The 23,720-nt window shown below is 34.9% G+C and overlaps 1 protein-coding gene across 1 annotated transcript in view; it reads left to right on the top strand.

The window, feature by feature from the left end:
* The window catches only part of LOC136040204 (COP9 signalosome complex subunit 3-like), a 254,721-nt gene that overhangs the window by 125,068 nt on the left and 105,933 nt on the right, over positions 1–23,720 (top strand). The window contains exon 6 of the mRNA XM_065724362.1: positions 23,067–23,226. Coding sequence (XP_065580434.1) covers positions 23,067–23,226 — 160 coding nt within the window. The remainder of the gene's footprint in view (positions 1–23,066; positions 23,227–23,720) is intronic.

Below are 23,720 nucleotides of genomic sequence, written 5' to 3'. Positions count from 1 at the left end.
CGGGCGATTTTAAACAGCCAATAGTATGAAAAGGACTCACATAGACACATCTTTAAAGTTTAACGGTAACAGCTCTACTTTGTAGCCATGGGAATGCAGGCTCGAATCTTGGATAAAATGTTTATTCTTTTTCAAATGACGGTTCATTTCTAATAATAATTTCTCTTAAAATATTAAAGTCAAGGAAGCAAAAATAATGAAAACATGGATATCTGTAAATTATATTAAATACACAATGCATTTCATAGATAATTGAGTTTTTTACAATTCCTAAAAGATGCCAAGGATAATATACCTCATGAACGTTTTATGTGACAAATCCCGGATTTTTTTTTTTTTACAGTCAAATTATAAGAGATGTGAAATTAAACTTATTTTTAATACCATATTTTACCAAAATGTCTTTTTGACTTCTTTAGTTTCTTTGCTTAACTTAGAGGGAGATTTGTGCAGGTTTTATTGTGTTATGTTTAAAACCTAAAAGCTAACTATAATTAATGACAACAAAAAAATTATGACGAAAGGATAGAGCGAAATTGAAACTTAAAACGAAAAAGATTACTGCTTCGCGATTTATATAACAATCAAAGAGTTCATTGTGACGAACTGTAGTAAGGAGTGACCCAGCTCAATAGTAAATGAAAGTCTAAAAAACGGAATTTTGATACTAATAGATACATCAAAAGAATCGGATTTTTATGCTGATTTTAAATATGTAAGTTTCATCAAATTTAGTCTTACCCATCAAAAGATACGAGAAAATTTGCCTTATTTAGAAAATAGGGGGAACATCCCTTAAAAGTGATAGAATGTTAACGAAAATATGAGAAGTTCATCTAGCCCACAAAAATTAATATGCAAATTTTGTTTTAATTATTCATGTCCGGTGAACCAAAATCAAAACATGTATTAATTCAAAATATTCAGAAATTAAAAAAAACGAGTTTTTTTTTAATTGCAAGTAAGGAGCGACATTAAAACTTAAAACGAACAAAAATTATTCCGTATATGAAAGGGGTTGTCCCTTCCTCAACGCCTCGCTCTTTACGCTAAAGTTTTTTTTATTGTTTTAAAAACTAGAGTTGTGAGAAAGAGCCAAACTTTGGCGTAAAGAGCAGGACGTTGAAGAGTGGACAACCCCTTTCATATGCGGAATAAGTTCTCTTCGTTTTAAGTTGTAATGTCGCTCCTTACTTGCAGTTAAAAAACCTTGTTTTTTTTTATTTAAATTTTTGAAAAACCGGTTCAATCAAATTGGCTGGTGATATTTCCCTAAATATGTAGAATTCTGGAAAGCTAATGCTTTACTGAAAACTAGACTTTTTTGAGTTTTTTAGATAGTTAAAATTGTGTCGTAATATCTGTTGATTTCATGGCTGGTAAAAGACTATCGAGAGCTTTATGAATTATTCCTTTGTTGTCTGCAGACCACTTAAAGACTTTTCTGCTAAAATTCCTTTTTTTCATGTCAGTTTTGTGTTTTCAGTCAAACGGTAGTTTTTTTTTTTAGAATTCTGTAAATATAGGGAAATTTCATGCGGCAGTTGTTTGTAGTAGTTTTTCTAAATATGATGCAGAAACTGCGAAGCAGTTTTATTTGTTTTAAATTCAAACTTCGCTTTTTATTTTCATCAAAAAAGTTCAGTTTTAAAAATAAATATTTAGCGACAACATTCCCTGTTCCATATTCTCTAGCCAGATAAATAATGTATATTTAAATAATATGGTTAACTGAAATAATCTAGGGATGTAGAGCATTACATCGGATAGCTGAAAAGTATGACTATGGTATATGTTTTTCCGAAACCCTTTTTTAAAGTTGGAATATATATTTTGTCAAATCAAGGAAGGAAAATTCAGCTTGGTCAAAAGCTATACGCTACCTCATTGGCAGAAATACAACCTATAAGATACAGGGCTGTGGAATCGGTTTTAAAAGTTGGGAGTTTGCTAAGTATAGTTAATAGCCTGAGAATGTCGGCCATAAAGACCAACGTTGTTGAATGGGTGCCGTCTCACCTACCCCAGTATTGGGGTATTAAAACTAGAACAGGTTAATATATTAAAATTAATATTAAACTAGAATATACCCAATATTAAAACTAGACAAGAATAGTCCCTTGGATTAACGTCTTACCAAGTACTTAATTCCTCCCACGCCGGCTGGAACGTAAGTTGTCAGTTGGCCCTCTCCACGACGACCTCTGTAGAGCTCTAATTAAAAGGTTCAGCCAGTTTAGTATAAAAAAGTATAGGTTTAAATGAAAGAATGGATATATTTGCGAGAAACACAAGGAATCTATTGTATATTGTCAGAAAGAAAAGGATCAATAATCCCTATTTTTCCTCAGAGGTCCCAGGAAAATTGGAAAAGATAAAAGGATAAAACAATTCTAAAATGGATGCATTGTACCATAAAGAAAAAAAAAATGTTGTTCTCTTACATCCAACTTAATTAAAGAAGACCTGAATACGCCCAGAGATTCTAGATATATTATTCTAGAACAGTAGATACTATTGTACTCCCTCTTGCCAAATTTTTTTTCGAGTCTGGTTAAAATTAATTGGTTGAGTGACCGATATATATATGATTCTATATATTTGTCATGATTGTATGGAATAAAATGTATATCCCACCCGCTGTGGGGGCCCGATTCTGGGCTGTTCAATTGACCTCGTGGAATACAGAAATTCATAGAATACTAGCCAAAAAGGCAGTAACTGTTATTTTCCTTTGTCAGTGCTGCTTCCTAGTACATTGTCGGCTTTTCCCAATAAAGAAATAGACACAATTCATCTGTTCGTTCTCTGTCAACATGCTACAACCACTACCATCCTACTTTTCAAACTATCTAATGTTTTGATCTAAAAATAAGTAATACAAGTTCTTCACTTTTTATTTTAAACTCTAAACATTTAGCAAGGATACGAAACCGCATTCCTATTGGTACAAACAACTAAGCGTCCCATGTCAGGTCCCATAAAGTGTCGTATAGAGACGAGTTATAGTTGGGGTAAGCATATACGAGAGTGCCTCCCAACATAAAATTTACCTGATACATTTCAAGTTTGTTGTGAAAATTGGAAACTTTATGAATAATTTAAAATCAACTATAAAAATAGGTAGACTTAGAGCTTTTTTTTATGAATCTCTATGTCCACAAGTTTTTCTTTTTGGTCACCATTGTGATGATTCAGAAAGCTTTGGCAGTCATTGGCTTTCTGTAAAACGATCAATCTAAAAATGTGAAAACAAACTTTAATCAACAAAGATCACTACATCTAAGTATCACATGGCATTTCCCCTTCTAACAGTAAATCCTTTATATGCTATGAAACCGGACTTGAACCCTCCCCCCCTCCTAAAGGCGCAACTAAAACCCTAGATGCTAATATCTACCAAAACTGAAGAGTCGATGAATGCGGAGTGCCAGAATATCCCGCTTTGCCCACGTAGGTCTCATGGCGTACGGGCATCCTAAAACAAAACTGCATGACCGTAACCATAACTATTGACTAGGTTTTTTTTTGACTAGGTTTGATTAGGTTTATTGACTAGTTATTGATTACCTGCAAAACCTTAACTATTGATTAGGTTTGGTTGATTGAATTCTACGTTTCTGTCTACTAAATAGGTTCATTTATTCAAAGACAGAAAGAGATTTCACCCCCCCTCCTTATCCCCCCATAAAGGCTGGATCTGACGCACACTCTAAAAAATAATAAGAATGTAAGCCTAGGTCTTGCCTTTCGACCCAGTTAGTTTAGAGTCTATCGTACCTTTTTGGTACTCGTGCACATGACAAGGGGTTTGGAACTCTTCTTCTCCTCCTCCACAGAGTTTGAATCGATCTCTGGATTTTAAAAAGACATTTTCAGGATTTTGGCTGATACTTTTGACCAAGTTTGACTTTAACCAGTGCCGCTCATGCTCTTCCTCCTCCGAGAGGTTATTTTTGTCTAGAACTCCTAAAAAATACAACTAGGACACTAGTCTTTTCCTTTCAGCTAGTTTGGGTAAAGTCCGAAAAACTTTCCAGATATATTTCCAGATGAGAAGGACAAACATCTCATCTCTCCAAAGGGGCCAGTTTAGGTCTTAACCCCACTAAGGCACATTCATGAGCCTGAATTTCCCTTTCCATCGTTGATTTTGTTGAAATCAAACAACATGTTGTGGTAGATGTTCCGATTGGAGCATTTTTAGCTTCTTTGTTTTCCACAAGGGTAGGATGGGCTCAGGCCATAAAATAACAAAAAAAGTGTTATCTGACAACACATTGTCTTTCTGTGTGTGTGGTGCTACGTGACAACCTGTTTCGTAGCTGTCACGAGGACAAGAATCGAGGAGACTTTTCCCACAACATATGTCGTGTAGGGTACAAACGAGAAAGGTATATCTGAAATCCCTACTCTTTTCTTAGTTAAGAATTGACAATCTTCAATTTAAAGGTTCAATCAGGTTTAATTAAAAAAAGGAAATACCTAAACTTAAAGTACACTGCTCTGTGACAAAACTCACGTTGATACCCATAAACATAAAAGATTCTTCACTAACACGCAGCACGGCTCCCACTTCGCTCTTCGACACAACCACACGACTCCTCATTATATATTTTTTTCTTTTTTAATCTTAACCATAGGGTTCTTCCCTCCCTTTCCGGACGCACAACCACCTCACCTAAATATACTAAAAAATCTAAACTTCAGCTAATTTAATTTATCTTCCATTTTTTATCTTTTACTTATTGACCTTTAACTAAATTTTTTAAAATTATTTTTGAAAGAACCGAGGGAACTCTTACATCTTCGATGAATGTCCTGATAACTGAATTTCAGGAGTCGAATGACCTCTGTAAAAGTCAATTTATTTCTGGACACTCAACAAGTAACAACTAGAAGATTATGTCTTGTATCTCACCACTTTTGGTTGGTATCTTACTTCCTCCCCCTATGGTGGATCTCTTGACGACAATAATTTAGGATTTTCCTTCTTACTTCCCCCCAGAACCGAACTCAGCCTTGAATCTTAAAGGACAGAACTGATGCATCAGATGTTACCTCTGAATAAGTTTTGTTGAGATCTGACAACTCATTTTGGTAGACATCTTGGCGGCGAAAGTTTACAAGCCCTCTCCTGCTTTCATTGCTTTAAAGTGGCTGGATACCCAATGGTCTTAACATGGACACTGCCTTTTTTTTCCCGACGTATTTTATAACTTTTTTTTCCATAAACATGTCGTGGTATTATGAGAATTTCGTCTGCGTTATTGATTGTAGTAAAAACTTTTCACGCCAAATTCTTGTTAGTTGAAAGAAAATCTACCACGGGTTTATTTGGTTTTCGAAAATTCTGAGAATTGCTTCTCTTCTTTGTATTACTTTTCCCAAAAATATTTATGAAATGCAGTTTCATTTCTCCAAATTTTAAAGTACGTTTTAACAATAGAGACAAAATCGTATTATTCACAAGTATATGAGATACTCGGCATTATAATAGTCTCTTTTCTACAATTCAGTTAAACGTTGGTTCTCTTATGTCTCTGAATAACTACTGATGCTTGAGACTTTTAGAACTGCACGGAAGTTCTGGAATGAAAAGAATGTATTTCTTGTATTGTATTAGCATTTCTAGTTTTAAAATGTTTCGATTTGACTGCAGAATTGGGAGGAAAACTTTCATATCTTTTGTGATCAAAGGGCTAGAATGGCCTTTCGTTTATATAAAGGTTTTGTACAAAATTAGGTTAATGCCAAAACTGTTAAATTTAACTTATGTCTTAATTTAACTTACGGACCTCCTTTTCCGTCTCAGAAATATTGAAGAATGTAATTTTTGGTATATATTCTTTTGCTGCATATGAGATGCGTGGAAAAACTCATCCTGTACACAATTCTGGTCCTTAATTTGTCTCAAAGGTAAATTAAACTAAATAACCCAGAAGTTTCTTTTTTAAGCTTTGTTGCTCGCTCACCACTGGGTTTTGTGGAGCTTAACACCTTTCAAATCACCACAGCTGAATTATCTTTTCTCAATCCGCATTTGTATACTTATGTCTAAATTTAACTACATCAGTATCTTATAGATGCAAATAACAGTTGAAATAAAGATAAATACTTTTATTATATTGTGAAAAACAATGACAAAAACTCTGAAAATTCAATCACAAAAACAGTGACCGTCATCAGCAGATATACTATACTTTTTTGGTCTCATCATCCCCTTATATACGAAATGAGCCATCCTGGCTTAATGGTTAGGGCCCTGGGCTGGCAATTCTTTGTCCAAGGGCCACGGGATTGATTCCTGGTGTGGACGGTTTTGTGGCTTGGGACGGGTGTCATTGGCGTGACTCTGAAAGCTCAGTCAGAGTCGACTCAGCTATAAATGGGTACGTGAAGAAATCTGAGGAAAGTAAGTCGGAAGGGTGTGCGAAAGCACAGGATGGCCGGACCCCCCACATTGTACTTCCTAGGTGAAGGGCCATGAAACAGATATCAGCACCGCCAGTATGGAACTTTAGGGTCTGATGCTGTCACACTTACATACATACGACATAAGAATTTTTGGAGTTACTTCTTTGGTTACATCATCCCCATACATTCAACGTAGGTTATTTTCAGCAGTATATTTGCTGATGACAGTTACCGTGTATGTGATCGAAGTATTAAGGGTATTTTGTCATTGTTTTTCACTGATATTTATAGAGCTTGTTTGGACCTTACCGAAATTTGGGACCTAATTGTTTCCGAGTTATCTTTGCTGCCACTTATGAAATATTTAACATGCACTAACATTACTAAATGAGTGGAATTTGTATACTTTTTTTCAAAGGAAAATTATGTCCCAACTCAACCTTGCACTTCCAGAGAGATCGAATGAGCTTTAAAAATATATATTATGAATTTAACCCACTTGACTATAAGAGATAATGCTTAATACTGCAGTACTGTTTTCCATGATTGTTTTATAAGCAGAGTCTACATCGGATGGTTGTCTGAGCTAAACGGTCAGGCTTCTTGGTCCTTTGACACCCCATTGCGAGTAGTCTTGTAAATTGCTTTATGCACCTGTACTTGAAGTTCTGGTACATAACCACAGTACTTTGATAAACTTGGACACATAATTTGTTAAGTAATTGGTAATTTTGTTAAGTAATTTGTTAAGGAAAAGCTACTAGGCATTTGTGCACAAAAATACCGCGAGATTACTAAGTATTTTTCAAGTACTCAAGTTGATTTTGAATCAAGATTTTTTTTTCTTCCATTTTTACACTTGAAATTTGAAAAGAGAAGTTTAAAAGTCAAAAGTGGAATTGATTAGATACAAGAAATGACTCGAACATATAGCATCGAACATATTCTTTGTAGTATTAAGTGATACCAAAGATACATAAGCTAGTCCTGTCAAAAATTAATATTTCATCAGTTTCCAAACTTGCCTAGTAAACCGAACCTGCAATCTTTTAGTTATGCAGCTGACTGCTGGCATAAGAGACCAAATCAGAGAAAATAATTCTAAGAAAATTCAGTTTAAAGTTAACAACTTCTGGTAGAAGGTGTGACAAATGGGACTTTTTTATTTTTCCATATAATCTGATGATTTTAAATGCAAGCACTAGTAAAACTGAGCGAATAGACCTATCAGAGAAAGAAGAGAGAAAAAAAGTCTGTTATGACTTGGGCCTTTCATAAGGTGCAAACTGGATCGAAAAACAAAGATTTAGAAACAAAATTAGGCAAGAAAACCTCCTCAGTCAATGAGGACATGGTGATAGGTTAGACTAATGCTTCTTGACGTGAGTATCAATGTTGTGATTTGTGAACCTAGATGTAACGCGTGGCGTAATATTAAAAATTGTAATTCTGAGAAGTACATGCTTGAAAGAATATGATGTGGTTTAGACCCTGAAAAAATCTTTCTCGACTCTTCGATGTTATATAAGTTTTGTTTTTGTGTTTAGGGTCAAGGAACCAAATTATTTTGTGCGAGAGCTTCATCTTATCCCCCTTTCAGGTTTTTTCCATTTTATTAACACATGTTCTTTAACACCATTGTTCCTCCCCTTAGACGATTCTCCTGCTTCGACTGTGTTTGCCGAACATTTAAAACCATTCTGAAGATAGTTGATTAAGACTGTCTTAAGAAATGGGTTGTCTGTGAAATATGCTGCAGTTTTAGTTTGATCACCAGGGTTTCTACCTTGGCCAGCTCCTAAAGTGCTAAAATTGCCCTAATTTGCGTGCTACACATTTTCGGCGCTACAGTCAAAAATTTACTGTGACAATGCTAAATTAGCACTTTCGTGCCACAGGTGGTAACCTGTGGGATTTCGTCCTCGTGAAACGGATTTTGTTCGTGGAAGTTGTTACGTGCTCATTTTTGTTCTTGGAACTAGTTGCTTGTTGGTTTTTGTTCTTGAAACTTGTTGCATATTAATTTTTCTCTTTGTGAAACTTCTCATTGATTTTCCTTCTTGTGAAATTTTTGTTGTTCATGCAACTTCTTGCGTGCTGATTTCTTTTGTGGAGCTTGTTATGTGCTGATTTTTGTTCGTGAAACTTTGTGCATATTGATTTTTCTCTTTGTGAACCTTGTACATTGATTTTTCTCCTCGTGAAATTGATTTGGTTCCTAGAACTTGTTGCATGTGGATTTCTGTTCGTGGAACTTGTTGTGTGTTGAATTTTGTTCGTCAAACTTGGTGCATGTTGATTTTTCTCTTCGTGAACCTTGTGCATTGATTTACTCCTCGTGAAACTGATTTTGTTCTTCCAACTTGTTACTTGCTGATTTTTTGTACGTGGAACTTTCTGTGTGCTGATTTTATGTTCGTAAAACATGTTGCATCTTGATTTTTTCTTCTTTAAACTCTTAAATTGATTTTTCTCGTCAAACACCAAATATTTGTTCTTGGAAGTTGTTGCGTGCTGATTTTTTGTTCGTAGAACTTGCTGTTTGCTGATTTTTGATCGTGACTCATGTTGCATGTTGATTTCTCTCATCGTGAAACTTGTACATTGGTTTTTATTTCTCGTGAAACTGATTTTGTTCATGAAACTTATTGCATGCTAATTTTTGTTCGTGGAACTTGCTGCGTGCTGATTTTCGTTTGTGAAACTTGTTGCATGTTGATTTTTCTCTTCGTTAAACTCTTACATTGTTTTTTGTTCTCGTGAAACAGATTTTGTTTATGGAACTTATTGCGTGCTGATTTTTGTTCGTGGAACCTGTTGCATCTTGTTTTTTTCTCTTTCTGAAACTTGTACGTTGAATTTCTCCCCGTGAAATTGATTTTGTTCATTGAACTTGTTGCGTTCTAATTTTTGTTCGTGAACTTTTTGCCTGCTGATTTTTATTCATGAAACTTGTTGCATCTCGATTTTTCTCTTCGTGAAACTTTTAAATTGATTTTTGTCCTCTTGAAACTGATTTGGTTCATGGAACGTGCTGCGTGTTAATTTTTTTGTGGGACTTATAGCGTGCTAATTTTTGTTCGTGAAACTTATTGCATGTTAATTTTTCTTCGTGAAACTTGTACATTGAATTTTCTCCTCATGAAACTGATTTTGTTCTGCTGATGCGTGACTTTTTGCGTGCTGATTTTTGTTTATGAAACTTGCGGCATGTGGATTTTTCTATTCTTGGAACTTGTATATTGTTTTTTCTCCTCGTTAAACTGATTTTGTGCCTGGTACTTGTTGCTTGCTGATTTGTTTTGTTTTAGGAACGTCTGGCGTGCTATTTTTATTTGTTCTTGAAACTTGCTGTATATTAATTTTTTCTTCGTGAAACTTGAACATTGATTTTTCTCCTCGTGAAACTCAATTTTCTCATTATGAACCTGTTGCGTGCTGATTTTTGTTCTTGAAAGTTGTTGAATATTGATTTTTCTCTTCGTGAAACCTGTACATTGATTTTTCTCCTAATGAAAGTGTTTTTATTCATGGTACTTGTTGTTTGCTGATTTTTGTTCGTACAACTTGTTGTATGCTGATTTTTGTTCGTGAAATTTGTTGCAATTTGATTTTTCTCTTCGTGAAACTTGCACATTGATTTTTTCTCATCGTGAAACTAATTTTGTTCGTGGAACTTATTGCGTGCTTATTTTGTTCGTGGAACCTATTGTGTGCTGAGTTTTGTTCGTGGAACTTGTTGTGTGCGGATTGTGTTCCTGAAACTTGGTGTTTGTTGATTTTTCTCTTCGTGAAACTTGTTTATTGATTTTTCTACTCTTGAAACTGATTTTGTTCATGGTACCTGTTGCGGGCTTATCTTTTCTTCATGGAACTTGTTGCGTGCTGATTTTTTTCTTTGTTCGTCAAACTTGTTGCATTTAGATTTTTGTCTTCGTGAAAATGTATAGGTTAGGTTCAGGTTCTGCTAACCTTGGTACAGCCCCGTATTCTAACCTACTACAAGCTCCATGAAGAAAATCAGTTTCACGAGGAGAAAAATCAATGTGCAAGTTTCATGAAGAGAAAGATCAATATGCAGTAAGTATCACGAACAAATACCAGCACGCAACAAGTTCTACGAACAAAAATCAGTATGCTGCAAGTTCCATGACCAAAATCATTTTTACGAGAAGAAAGATCAATATACCTGTTTTACGAAGAGAAAAATCAACATGCAACAAGTTTTGCGATCAAAAATCAGCATGAAGCAAGTTCCAACAACGAAAATTAGCAAGTAACAAGCTTCATAAATAAAGTCAGTTTCACGAGGACAAAAAATCGCTGCACAAGTTTAAAGAACAGAAAAATCAGCATGCAACATGTTTCACAAACAAAACATCAGCAGACTGCAAGTTCCACGAACAAAAAATTGGTAAGTTACTTAGAAAAGCCAGTTTCATGATGAGAAATTTGAATGTATAAGTTTTACGAAGAGGAAAATGAAGATGTAACAGCTTTCACGAACATAAATCAGCCCGAAACAATTTCCTCGAACAAAAATCAGCGCACGGTAAGTTCCATGAGCAAAATTGGTCTCACGAGGAGAAAAATCAATGTAGAAGTTTCACAAAGCGAAAAATCGAGATACAACAAGTTTCACGTATAACAATCAGCAGGCAAAAAGTTCACGAACAAAAATCACAAATAATTAGATTCAGGAACAAAATCAGTTTCACGAGGTTAAAAAAATCAATGTAGGAGTTTCACGAAGAGGAAAATCAAGATCTAACATGTTTCACAAACAAAATTAGCACAAACCAAGTTCCACGAACAAAAACCAGCTCGTAATAAGTTCCATGATCAAAATCGGCTTCACGAGGATAAAAATCAATATACAAGTTTGACTAAAAAAAAAAAAACAACAAGCAACAATTTTCACGAGCAAAAATCAGCACGCAACAAGTTCCTTGAACACAATCATCACGCAACAAGTTCCATGAACACAAAGTTTCACAAAGTGAATTAACAATGTACAATTTTCACCAAGAGGAAAATCAAGATGCAACAAATTCTACGAACAATAATCAGTATTCAACAGGTTCCATGAACAAAATGAGTTTCGCTGGGAGAAAAATCAATGTACAAGTTTCAAGAAGAGAAAAATCAGCACGCAGAAAATTGCACGAACATAAAAAAGCACCCAACAATTTCCATAAACAAAAGCAGTTTTAAAAGGAGAAAATGAATGCTCACGTTTCACGAAGAGAAAAGCCAACATGTAACAAGTTTCACGAACAAAAATCAGCATGTAACTAGTTTCACGAACAATAACCAACACGTAATAAGTTTTAAGAACAAAATCAGTTTCACGAGGAGAAAAAGATCAATGTACAAGTTTCACGAAGAGAAAAATCAGCATGCTACAAGGTTCACGAATAAAATCAGTACACAAAAAGTTCCACGAATAAAATTCAGTACGCAGCAAGCTCCATAAACAAAATCAGTGTCACGAGAAGAAACATCATGTACAAGTTTCTCGAAGAGAAAAGCCATTCATTGTCACAGGGAAGAAGACAGTAGAGTCTCTCAAACCCTATAAAGCTTTTTTAAACCATACTAGAATTGTTTATTTAAGATAAATTTTCGCTTTTTAATGAACGTCAAGTAAATGCGTTGATGTTATCACTGTTTCAAACTATGGTTTTGTTTGTTCAAGATTTGTCTCCGACATAAGTGATAAATTATTTGGAGTGAAGAGGAAAAGAAAAGAATTTTGATCAGATATGAAGGTATACCATATTCTACCCATTATGATACTTTCGCTTTTGTTTCGTTTCTTATCGTACATTCAAGTTCCAATAGAGTAAAAACCTCTGTTACTAAACAAATGTTATGAACAAGTCACAATACTGTCTGATAACACTCTCTAAAAGTATTACTTAACCTGCAGGTGCATACCAAGTGTAGGCAATTTATAGTAATCGATTTTCTCCCTTGCCTCTCAATTGCTGCCGTCATTGGGGACACACAATTCATTTAATCATTCCAGTATGCTTGAACAGGGGATTCTCCATGCGTGCAATAGGTTATCATGTAAAATTTATTAGCCGAAGCACAATATTAGGAATAGATTGTTCGTCCAGCTGTCTATGGCTCCATGCCATTGAGGGGGAATCCCTTTTGAATCCTAATGTGGGCATAAAATCTTTAAAACATCTTGAAGGAGAATGTCTTAAAAAACGTCTTGAAACGTCTTGAAGAAAAATGTCTTAAAAACATCTTGAAATGTCTTGAAACGTGCTGAAAAATTTCTTGAAGAAAAATGTTTTAAGGAAAGTTTTGGCATATCTTGAATCGTCTTGAAGAAAAACGTCTTAAAAACGCTTTGGAAAAACGTTTTGAAGAAAAACGTCTTAAATTTGTCTTTAAAAACGGCTTGAAGAAAAATATCTTAAATTTGTCTTTAAAAACGGCTTGAAGAAAAATGCTTTAAAAACACGTTGAAATGTCTTGAAACAATTCGAAGAAGAATATCTTTAAACCCCCCACCCCTAACTAGTGGACTGTAATACGTCCTATTACCTGTCAACCAAAAGTAAACAAACCCTATTATGTAACAATTAAAAGTGAGCAAACCCTATTATGCTCCAACCAAAAGTAAAAATTCTCTATTACGTAACAAACAAAAGTAAACATTCCCTATTATGTAACATGCACCTGCGTCTCGAAGAAGTTTTGAAATAAAGTGTCCAGATCGGGATCAAAGTAATAGGGCTGCGTTCAAACCTAAAGATAGGTCACTACTTTTATGTCATCGATATTTAAATATCAGTAACGTTCAAAAAAGTGACGTTTTTCCTTTTTAGTAATCGCCTGTGCTTAATGCATACTACTGATCAATTGATACGAATTTACTGAGTTTTTACTGGCTTACAAAAGATTATGTTTGACAATGGACATTCATGCGGGAATGTCTCTCAAAGAAGGGTATTTCATCAAAGCCATAGGTTAATTCTTCCGAAAGTTGAACAATTGGATATGTTCCAGCAATGAAACTGATTAAAAGTAGATATTGTTGTGTTCATTGCACAGCTAAAAGTTTTAGTTAAGGAAGCTTTATTATGTGTATGTAGGCACATTTATGTGCCTACATTATTATGTGTATGTATTATTATTATTAAATTATTATTTATTATGTGTATGTAGGCACATTATGTGTACATGTATGTAGGCACAAATTATACATTTAGTCAAAGTTTGACAAATATCTATTGAAGAAAAGTTTCTCGGTTGATTTATGATCTTGTCAAAATGTCATTCGTTTCTGTGGATATTAAAATATCATAGTTAATCCTACTGAAAGATAAAATCTTTCGAATTCCTCGGGAAGTTCATTAAAATGAGCTACTGACTTAAATTGAAACGCTAATGGTCTTTTATTTCGTTTCGTTGCCGAAAGAAGCTAAAAGAATTTAGGAGGCTTTGCGAAGTGTCTTTTATATTGGAGCTAAATCAAAGAGGTTTATTGAGCTTTAGTTTTAGTTAGAGGAATATAATTGTTCCAATTTTAAGGGTTTCACAAACAGTCAATTGTTTAAGGGGAAATGTAAATTGTCTTTCAAAGCTAAGATAAGCCGAATCAATTCTTACTTTAGAGCTTGTTTGGTAATAAATAGATTTTAAGACCACACTGCATATACATGACGCATGAAAAACAGAAAATAATATAATTGAAAAACTGAAAAACAAAGAATCAGTCAGTCGACAGAAAAACAGCAGAAAGGGCAACAGAAGGAATTTCTGCAAGGACTTTGCCAAACCGTCTTCAGTGCAAAAATAGTAGACCTTTTGACGTGAACTCCTATACAGACGAAGAAGTACTAAATCAACCTGATACATCCCTTTGATTTAATCAAAGGGATGACCACCAATCCCTTTCAGATGACTGATCATCTGATCATCTGTCATCTGATCTACAGCCTCTCTCCTTTGACTTTTGAGACATATGGTAGTAGGATAGATTTTTTGTTAGTTGCTGTTATTTTTGCTTTATTGAGCCACAGTTGAAAATTCAAGGCACTTACCCAGAAATAAAACTCAAACACTTCCCTTAAAAGCTTTGATAACATTGTTTTCTTATATAAAAAATAAGCGTGTTGTCGGTGTGAAGTTAACATCGAACGCTTAGCAATAACTATTAGTCTTGTGTCACTGAAAACTCTTCTTGCTGCCGCACTTGCTGATGGCAGTGATAGAACTTTTCTTGCCGGAGCTGCAATCTGTGGCAGCTAAGTCGAATGTCTTTTCTAGAAGGCAATGGTTGTATTGATTACACAACCGAAAAAGGATCTTTTAATATCTATCAACCAAATATCACAACCATCTAATAACCACATATCATTGACCACCAATCCCTTTGGTGGTCACATCCCTTTGATTTAAACTGAGTAAAAGAGTTACTTCAATCTCTCAATATTAAGTTATTTTAACTGGAATACCTCCAGTAGGCCTATCTATATTAAAAGCAAGTCTCTATATATTTCTTTATTTTCAATTGCTTCCCTAAAGATTGTGGTAAAAAGATTGTTTAGATAATAAAACAGATTGTTGAGACATATTTTTTGAATACAAAATTTACCCTAGATGATATCAGTGCCACTTGGAGATTGTATTTGATGAGTTTCCCTATTTCCTCACCATAATCGTAAATTGCACCTTCATTTTTAATGATGAATTTCCCGAAACCTGTGCTGCAATGAGATCCTCTAGTGCAAATGCTCAAATGTCATATTTCTCGAAACCTATTAACCATTTTTTTTTTCAATAAAAAAGACATATAAAACCGATTTGTTTTTTCTCTTTTCATTTTTTATTGCCTTTCTTTGTTTTCATACCCACTAATAAGTTACTAGTAATAATTAATAAACAGATAATAATAATAATTATTACTATTATTATTAAATTTTATTATTAGTATTATTATTTACTACTATTAATATCACTAATAATAATTACTAACAGAAAAAAAATATATTCAGTTGATGCGGTAGAGTTTTTGAATTCGGTAGAGTTCTGCTTGTTTTGCCTAATAGGAATCATATGCCCCATTTGTATTTATTTAACTTCAAAGAATGTAACCCCTTGATAAGAAGAAAAAACATTTAATAACCAAGTGAGTATATAAATCTACGACACAAATAGTTTTGTTCCAAGATTTAGGTTTCAAAGAATATACCCCTTTGAAATTCATTCCGAAATTTCACGATAAGGACCTGTTAAACTAATGAGCTAATGGCTAAGAAAAGTTACTGACTATCGCTTTATTTCGAAAGTTTTTTTTCATTAGTCTAATTTTGACGATATAAGCCAACCAAGATGAGCAACCCTGTAATGATCAAAAAAGTTCCTGTCGTGTATTATTATCTTTTTGAATATATATGCTAGGCTTGTGAAGGTATTTTAGAATCAATCAGTTCTTTTTCATAGCATAATAGTGATCTGTCTCTTGAAATATGTGGACGGATTAGTTTTGACCAACCCCTTATCTCTCCATCATCAATATGCAGAATTTTTTAGTTAAAATGGCTCTCTTTTCCGAAAGTTTATTTGTCGTCAAAGTCAGGCTGCATTTTGAAGTTTTAAATGAAGTTTTGAATGAAAACTTTCTAGTTATAATAATGATGAACAGGTGATTAGTAGAAAATAATCCACATGGCAATGCTGATCTGGAATATGTTTATTTAAAAATTTTATTTTCTATTTGGATCAAAGGTAATACCCTCAAACGCGACAGTTCGGGTCAGGCGCTGTTTAACTTTATAATAGCTCTTGTCCAATCAGTAACCTAAAAGACAGTTTGTTCTGTATGTGGCCGTAGAATCATTTAAGGTAAAAAAACTTGCGCTTCAGTGTACCTCTATGTTTGCACTCAGCGAATCAGTGAACTCTTCCCCTTATGTTCACACAAACAGGTGCGTTGCAGAAAACGTAATATGGTGTGTAATCTGCACCGCATTGCCGCAGGGGTAAAACAGTAGAATCTGTTCAAATAAAAAAAAATATAAAAGCAAGGTCATGGTCTAGACATACATAGCCTAGGCTATGAGAGCAAAATTACCAAATCAACAGTTGCATTTGTCGAGAAAAAGGGGGAACACAGAATGATCTCCTTCGTTTCTTCCATCCTTCGTTTTGTGAGCTTTGGTCATACTTTGGGGGGATAGCTTGTTGATAAAACAGTCCACTGCACTGATCACCACGTTTACCTGGCAAATTCGTCTCGTGAACCTCTATGTTCGTACACAGCGAATCAGTGAACGCTTCCCCTTATGTTCACACAGACATATGCGTTGCAAAGGGCAATACGTCACAAAGCAGCGCCGCAGAGGTAAAACCGTAGAATCTGTTCACATAAAAAAAAATTAACCGCAAAGTCATGGTCTAGACATACATAGCCTAGGCTATGAGAGCAAAATTACCAAATCAATAGTTGCATTCGTCGAGAAAAAGGGGGAAACAGAATGATCTTATTCGTTTCTTCCATCCTTCGTTTTGTGAGCTTTGGTCATACTTAGGGGGATAGCTTGTTGATAAAACAGTCTATTGCACTGATCACCACGTTTACACAGCAAATTCGTCTCGTGAACCTCTATGTTCGTACACAGCGAATCAGTGAACGCTTCCCCCATGTTCACACAGACAGGTGCGTTGCAAAGGGCAAATCGGTGCTTGATCTACACCGCATCGCCTTAGAGGTAAAACCGTAGAATCTGTTCACATAAAAAATAGCCACAAAGTCGTGGTCTAGACATACTTAGCCTAGGCTATGAGAGCAAAATTACCAATTCAACAGTTGGATTTGTCGAGAAAAAGGGGGGGGGGGACGCAGAATGATCTCCTTCGTTTCTTCCACCCTTCGTTTCGTGAGCTTTGGTCATACTTTGGGCGGATAGCTTGTTGATAAAACAGTCCACTGCACTGATCACCGTGTTTACCTGGCAAATTCGTCTCGTGAACCTCTATGTTCATACACAGTGAATCATCCCCTTATGTTCACACAGACATATGCGTTGCAAAGGGCAAAATGGTGCGTGATCTGCACCGCATCGCCGCAGAGGTAAAACCGTAGAATCTGTTCACACAAAAAAAATGGTCTAGACATGCGTAGCCTAGGCTATGAGAGCAAAATTATCAAATCAACAGTTACATTTGTCAAAAAGGGGGGAACACAGAATGATCTACTTCGTTTCTTCCAGTGGATTGTGAACTTTGGTTATACTTTGAGGGGATAGCTTGCTGATAAAACAGTCCATTACACTGATCACCACGGTTACCTGGCAAATTGGTCTCTCTCGAGGTCTCCTCCCAAGCCTTCTATGTTAAACCGCATCATTTATATTCAGGATGACTTTTTTTATATATATTTTTGGATGAAATTTAACAGCTCCTTCTAATTGCCTCCATGCTCTTTTCTTCTGTAATTTGTCAGAGTTTTAGCCGCATGCTTTGGATTTTTTCAACGCATGAGTCTTGCAGAAAACTGCATGGATGAACGACAAGAGACGCTTGCGTTCTGCCGCTAAACACAATCCACAGCACTGCAGCGGTTTTCTGTATATCTGTGCTCTATGTCAACATAAGTTCAATGGAAGTTCCTCAGAGAAAAGAATAACCACTGCCATCTACAGCTGTCAAGCCAAATCATAAATTAAATATAAAAGCAATTAATGAGATAATAGCTTTTTTCTCATTGGGCAGAGATAAAAGAACCACCTTGGTCAAAAGGGCTAAATCTTTTTGTATTTTTATATTTATTTTTCTTTTTATATTTTTATTTATCTATTATTATTTTTAATTCAGTTATTCATTTATTTATCTATTTTTAATATAGATAGTTTATATTTCATTTATTCTTGGTTGATTTGTAGTAGATTTTGATTAAATAGTTGAGGTTTCAGTTAAGCTTAGTTTAATTGGTAAGTAGTTACGTGAAATTTCACGCAACCGCAAACCCTCATAGGTTTTGTCTAGCGCGAAAGTGTTTGTGGAATAATAAACTTATGAATTTTTTTTGTCTCCTTTTTAATCGGATAATGATCCTATTCAACTTTGTTGATTTTTCGATCCATCCGAGCTGTCACTTGTGTAGTACACGCCTTATTTTAGTACAGCGTATTTTACATAGCCATTGTTTAATACTGTTAGATTATAAAAACGCGTTTTCTGACATATGCAAAATCTTTTATAATTAATAATCAAGAAGAGCAGTCCTTATGACAGTGCAATGGATAAAGCGGTGTCTGAAGGCTACAGATCTAGATTACACCTACCTATTGCGAGGCCATCTGATCCGAGGAGTGGTGAACCTTGAGGAGGAAACTGACATCGCTTTGTACTCTTCAGGCGACTCTTTGCTGCAATGAGTTGTGACGTAAAAACATTTTTTAAGGAAAGAGGAGTGATGCTGTAACTACTCTTTGGTAGCAGTCTCTGCTTCGCAATACAGGGCCTTGGGCTCGATCCCAGCGCCCATAGGGCCTAGAGTTGTACGGAGATTATGCATTGGTTTTTCCTAACAATTAAAGAAGTAGACGAAAATATTTTTGCTAATTAGTTTAGTTAAATTTGTTTTAATACCTTTATACTTCAATGTGAAAAGAGCACAGGAGACTTTGCAAAAGCGTTGTTTATACTGTATATTTAATTTCAAGGTGTATAGACCTTTATCTGAAACAAAAAATTTCAAATTTAAATTATTTGATGGGTCTAAGCTTTTGTCAATGAAATGGTGTTAAGTATAAACACTACACAAGTTAACTTTTTCTACGAAAGCAGCTTTATGTAAACTAAGCTAGATCTACAGACATAGCTTTCAAATAGCAAAAGCAATTTTAAGCTTCTTCTCGAAATCAAGAGTGTCTTAGTTTGTTCTCTATAAATAGCAATTCTTTGTGTTACGTTTGATTTAGCTGTAGGGTTACAAAGAATAACAAATATTTTTCACCCAGATTTATATTAGCCTGATAGGGGGATTGGATCTATTCAAACGTGGAGGAATGAAAACAATGGCTGTCAGGAAAGGACTTTCCAAGGATATAAATAAAAATTAACTCCTCTGGAAATAGATGAGCTCCTTAACTTGAGATTCACAAATTGAAATTATTGGCCTTCTTTTTGATTAAGCTGCAGGAATCCATAAAATAACTACTAATATCAGTGCATTAGAGGTAGTTTTAGAGCAGGGACTGAGACGGTACTTACCCCAGGCGCAGAAACTTTGGGGCGCAAAATTTTAAGTTAATAATCTAACCATTATAACAGCTATCTAATTTTTGAAATTTCATTTTATTCAAATAAAGTAGAGGCTGCAGATAATAAGTAGAAATAACTAATAAAATATTCATTAATTAATAAAAATAATAATTAAAACGGTCAAATTAAAATAGGAATAATAATTAAATAATTAAAATAATAAATTGAAGGCACTGAAAATTCTGTAAAATTTTGACCTGGAAATCTTCTGGGAGACAGGGGATTGGGGATTCTGCCCTGGGGCGTAAGAGAGGCGAGAACCGCAACTGCGTCACAGACAGTTCCGCCTTTGAGGATAGGAAGGGTGGCAGAGGGTTGACTTAGCTTCTTCGGGGAATCTTTGGTTTGTTTTCTATAGATAACTTCTGTTTTCTGTTTCTTCCTGATTGCGCAATCGGATGTGAAAATACCGCGTCGTCAGAAATAATTTTAAAGTAAGAAAAAACTAAGGTTGGATTCTACATATTTCGAATTCTTAAGTTTGCCTTGTATAAATACTAATATTTTTTTGTCTTTTCTTAATTAGTTGAAAGACTAGTTTTTTGGGCATCAATTGATTAGTAATTATTTATAATTATTGCAATGACGATTCTTTTTTCTCTCATAAGCTGTAGTTCGATCAGGATGACACCGGTATATTTTGAACATTCAACAGTATACATCGGTGTGGTGGCTATTTAAGTGGAACCTCGAGGAAAGAATTGTTGGCTATCTATCTAATCAGTAATCTTGAGTTTGCCAGCCCTCCATTTATGTGTTTATTGTAGCGTCATCCTCATACTTACAAAAAAAGTAAAAGACACTTTGGGTAATTTTATAAGAACGAGGAAACGTCTCAAAAGAGAACTGACAGGAACTGATTTTGTTCATTGTGCTTGTTCCGTGTTAATTTTTGTTCGTGGAACTTTTTGCGTGCTAATTTGTTTAAAGATGAAGTTCCTAAAAATGTTCCTAAAAAAATATTTATTTATTATATGAACTATTTATTAATACTAATATTTGTATCTGCAAGCTTATACAAATAGTTAATTTTACAGTTTCTAATCCAATTAGGCAAATGTAAAAGATACCTAGCAAATCTGAAGAAGATTGATCGTAGGTGCTTTTTATGTGTAAGTAAAAAAATTGTCAGAAAGGAGCAATGTAAAGCAGATCTTGAAGGGCTGTGGCGATTTAGATGGATGCTTGCGGTTTTTTAAGCTTACGGTTGAAGTTCCTTGTTGAAGTTCCGGTTGAACTTGAACGAGGTATTAAGTGTTATCTTTTCAAGAATACTTTTGAATCCAAACAATTAATCGGCTTTATATCCTTCATGCTCCAACATGTTCCAAGGAAACGTCTAAAAAAATTACTTTGTGTTTTGGACCTCGTTCATAAAAGTAAGTTTTTTTTTAGAAGATTGACCCCCGATTCTTTTTCAGTCATTGAAGGTTTTTCGGAGAAGGTCTGACCCTGTCATATAAGAAATTGATTCTTGTTCCTTTTCGGTTATATCTACAATTACTTTTACAAAAAATCCTTTATCTAGAAACACATTTCTTTTTAAGTTTAAATAGCATCTTGGGTGTTGTAGGGAGTCAACATAGCTAGAAAGATTGTTGCTGTTGTTGATGCTGTGAAACAGCAGAAAGCCAGTTGGCAAAAAACTGATTATCCTTTTCTTTGTTTTGTATTGGAGCCGTTGGCGCTAAAACTCTAATCCATCATTAGACCTGAAATATCTAGCTTAAAAAAAAGAAAAGATAATCCGGTTGTGAACTTTATTGTTTGTGTTGTTGCTTGCGGTTTCAGGAACCTATTAGGAATTTCTAAACAAAAAAGGGGTTGCCAACTACTGACGTTCAAGGTGAATGAAAACTACCACCCAAAAACAGTGATTTTCACTCTTTCGTGTCCCCTCTGAGGTAAAAAAGAGTGCATTTTACACGAAAAGTTTTCAAGTTGGCAACCCTGCTAAGGAACGCTATTTTCTCGCGTGTCACATGCTTTGCAAGCACGGTTGCAAGGCTGTATTTTTCCAATTGGTGGAACCCATTAGCTAAAATTAATGTAGTTCGGCTAATTTTGTCATTTTTATGTTTAGCTAATTACTGCCTTCTTTACGTTTACATTTTTTTTATGAATTTTGTTTCAAAATTTAAGTTTGCTTGACGGAAACTAATCGAACATGGGTGCTGTCGTTGCTAGAGCCCTCAGTTAATAGATTTCCAAATGCATGAAGACCGCCAATGCAATTGAAATAAAACTCAGCGAGGGATAAACTGGCGACTGCTCCTCAAAATATATTAGATAGCAGAAGGGAAGCTTTAAGAGGAGAGAACAGAACAACGTGTAGAAAAAGAAAAAGAAAAAGGGTGGTCCAGGTTTTGAATTGTTATTTATAGACCAATTGTATGTAGGAAGTCGAGTTTCAAGAATCGTCTACTCTAGGTGACAGGTGCAATGCGCGGCAGAAGGGTAGCATATATGGTGTAAAGTTTATGATGCATGTTCCGAAGAGGCTTGGTGTGTTGTAGGTGTGGGGAGAACAAGTCTTCGACTAAGGAGTCGAAGACTCCTCAAATATTGAACAAAACATCTTTAATGTTACATCTTTTCCAGATGTATATTAAAAAAATGCTATAAATCATTTTGAAAAAAAAAAGCTTCTAAAAAACTGGAGAAGGAAATCCGATAGGAGGAAGATTGAATTAACGGAATATCTACTTGCATTCACTGTAAAAAAGAAAAAAATCGATTCCGTTTTAAAAACTATATTCGAAGTTATTACATTACGTCACCTTTCAATGTATTAGTTTACATATCCAAAGCTTTTTTTTAAATGTTTCTGTGGGCGAAGGAGAAAAAAAAATTCTACCACGTGTTTTTATAAGAGAATTTCATAAAATCTTGCAAACAGAATAAGAGGAGTTAACAGATTGAACTAACTAATAGTACTGGCTAAGTTTGAGGGCTAACTTTTTCTTAAAAAAGGGCTAAAACGTCTAATGGATCATCCCAGTCGAGATTACTCCGTTACAGCTGAATAGACTGCAAACTTGCTGTACATATCCTAACATGACTACCAAATTGAAAAATTAAATAAGACGCTTCTTTTGGTTATTTGTTTACCTCAAAAGATTGTTTTGATGGCCATCACCATCCTCGAAATGGCTTAAAATCTTTGTAATAGGCAGGGCTGCCAGATTAAATGGTGCCAACCTACTAATGCGCTAGTTTACATAAACTAACTTGAATGCCATGATCACCAAGTGGAAAGTCACATAAAAAATATCTTTCTGAGATATATTTACTGCATAAAACGTTTCTAAAAGAAAATAAACAAAAATCGATCTTAATTAATGCTTTTTTTCCAGAGACAAGAACATGGGCCTCATTAAACAAATTCAGATGGCTTTAAACAAATATAACATCCTAAGGCTTACTCAGACCTTTGTAACTTTGTCATTAAATGAGATGGTAACTCGTGCACAGTTTGAAACTGCAGAGCAAGCTGAGTCGCTGATTCTCTCAATGGTAAGTCCATTCCTATTGTTGAAAATCAGTGTCTAAAGGGGGTATGGAAACCCAGTAGTTTTCAAAGAACGGTTAAAAGTCTTGAACAACGCTGCTTTGATAAGAAAAAGCGTCTGGAAAAGGTATATTCCTTTTCCCTAACACCATAGGCAAGCTAGGATTTACCAATAGGCCAACTAGGCTCCCGGGCTCAGGGGTGTAAAATGCCAGTGGGTGTAATAGGTTTTCACTGAGTTATTTTTTCTTAACAGAAATTGGAATGATGTGATATAGGCCTATCGTCAAAAAGCCAGGTTCACTCCACCACCGTGTTGCTTATTCGCAGAAAAGTGATTTTAAAACAACACATGAATTCCGTGGCCACTTTTAAACAGTCAAATGTTTCCCAAGAATGGCAGCTGAGATTTAAGTATCACCTCTGTTTTTCAATACTTTTGGCTCATCACTTGCGTATGGTCAATGCTTCCACTATCCTCGGGCGGTTTTCCCCAAGA

This window comes from Artemia franciscana, chromosome 20 (genome assembly GCF_032884065.1).
Source record: "Artemia franciscana chromosome 20, ASM3288406v1, whole genome shotgun sequence".
NCBI lineage: Eukaryota > Metazoa > Arthropoda > Branchiopoda > Anostraca > Artemiidae > Artemia > Artemia franciscana.
The sequence above is the reverse complement of the archived record's forward strand: the minus strand, read 5'-3'. Positions and strand labels throughout refer to the sequence as shown.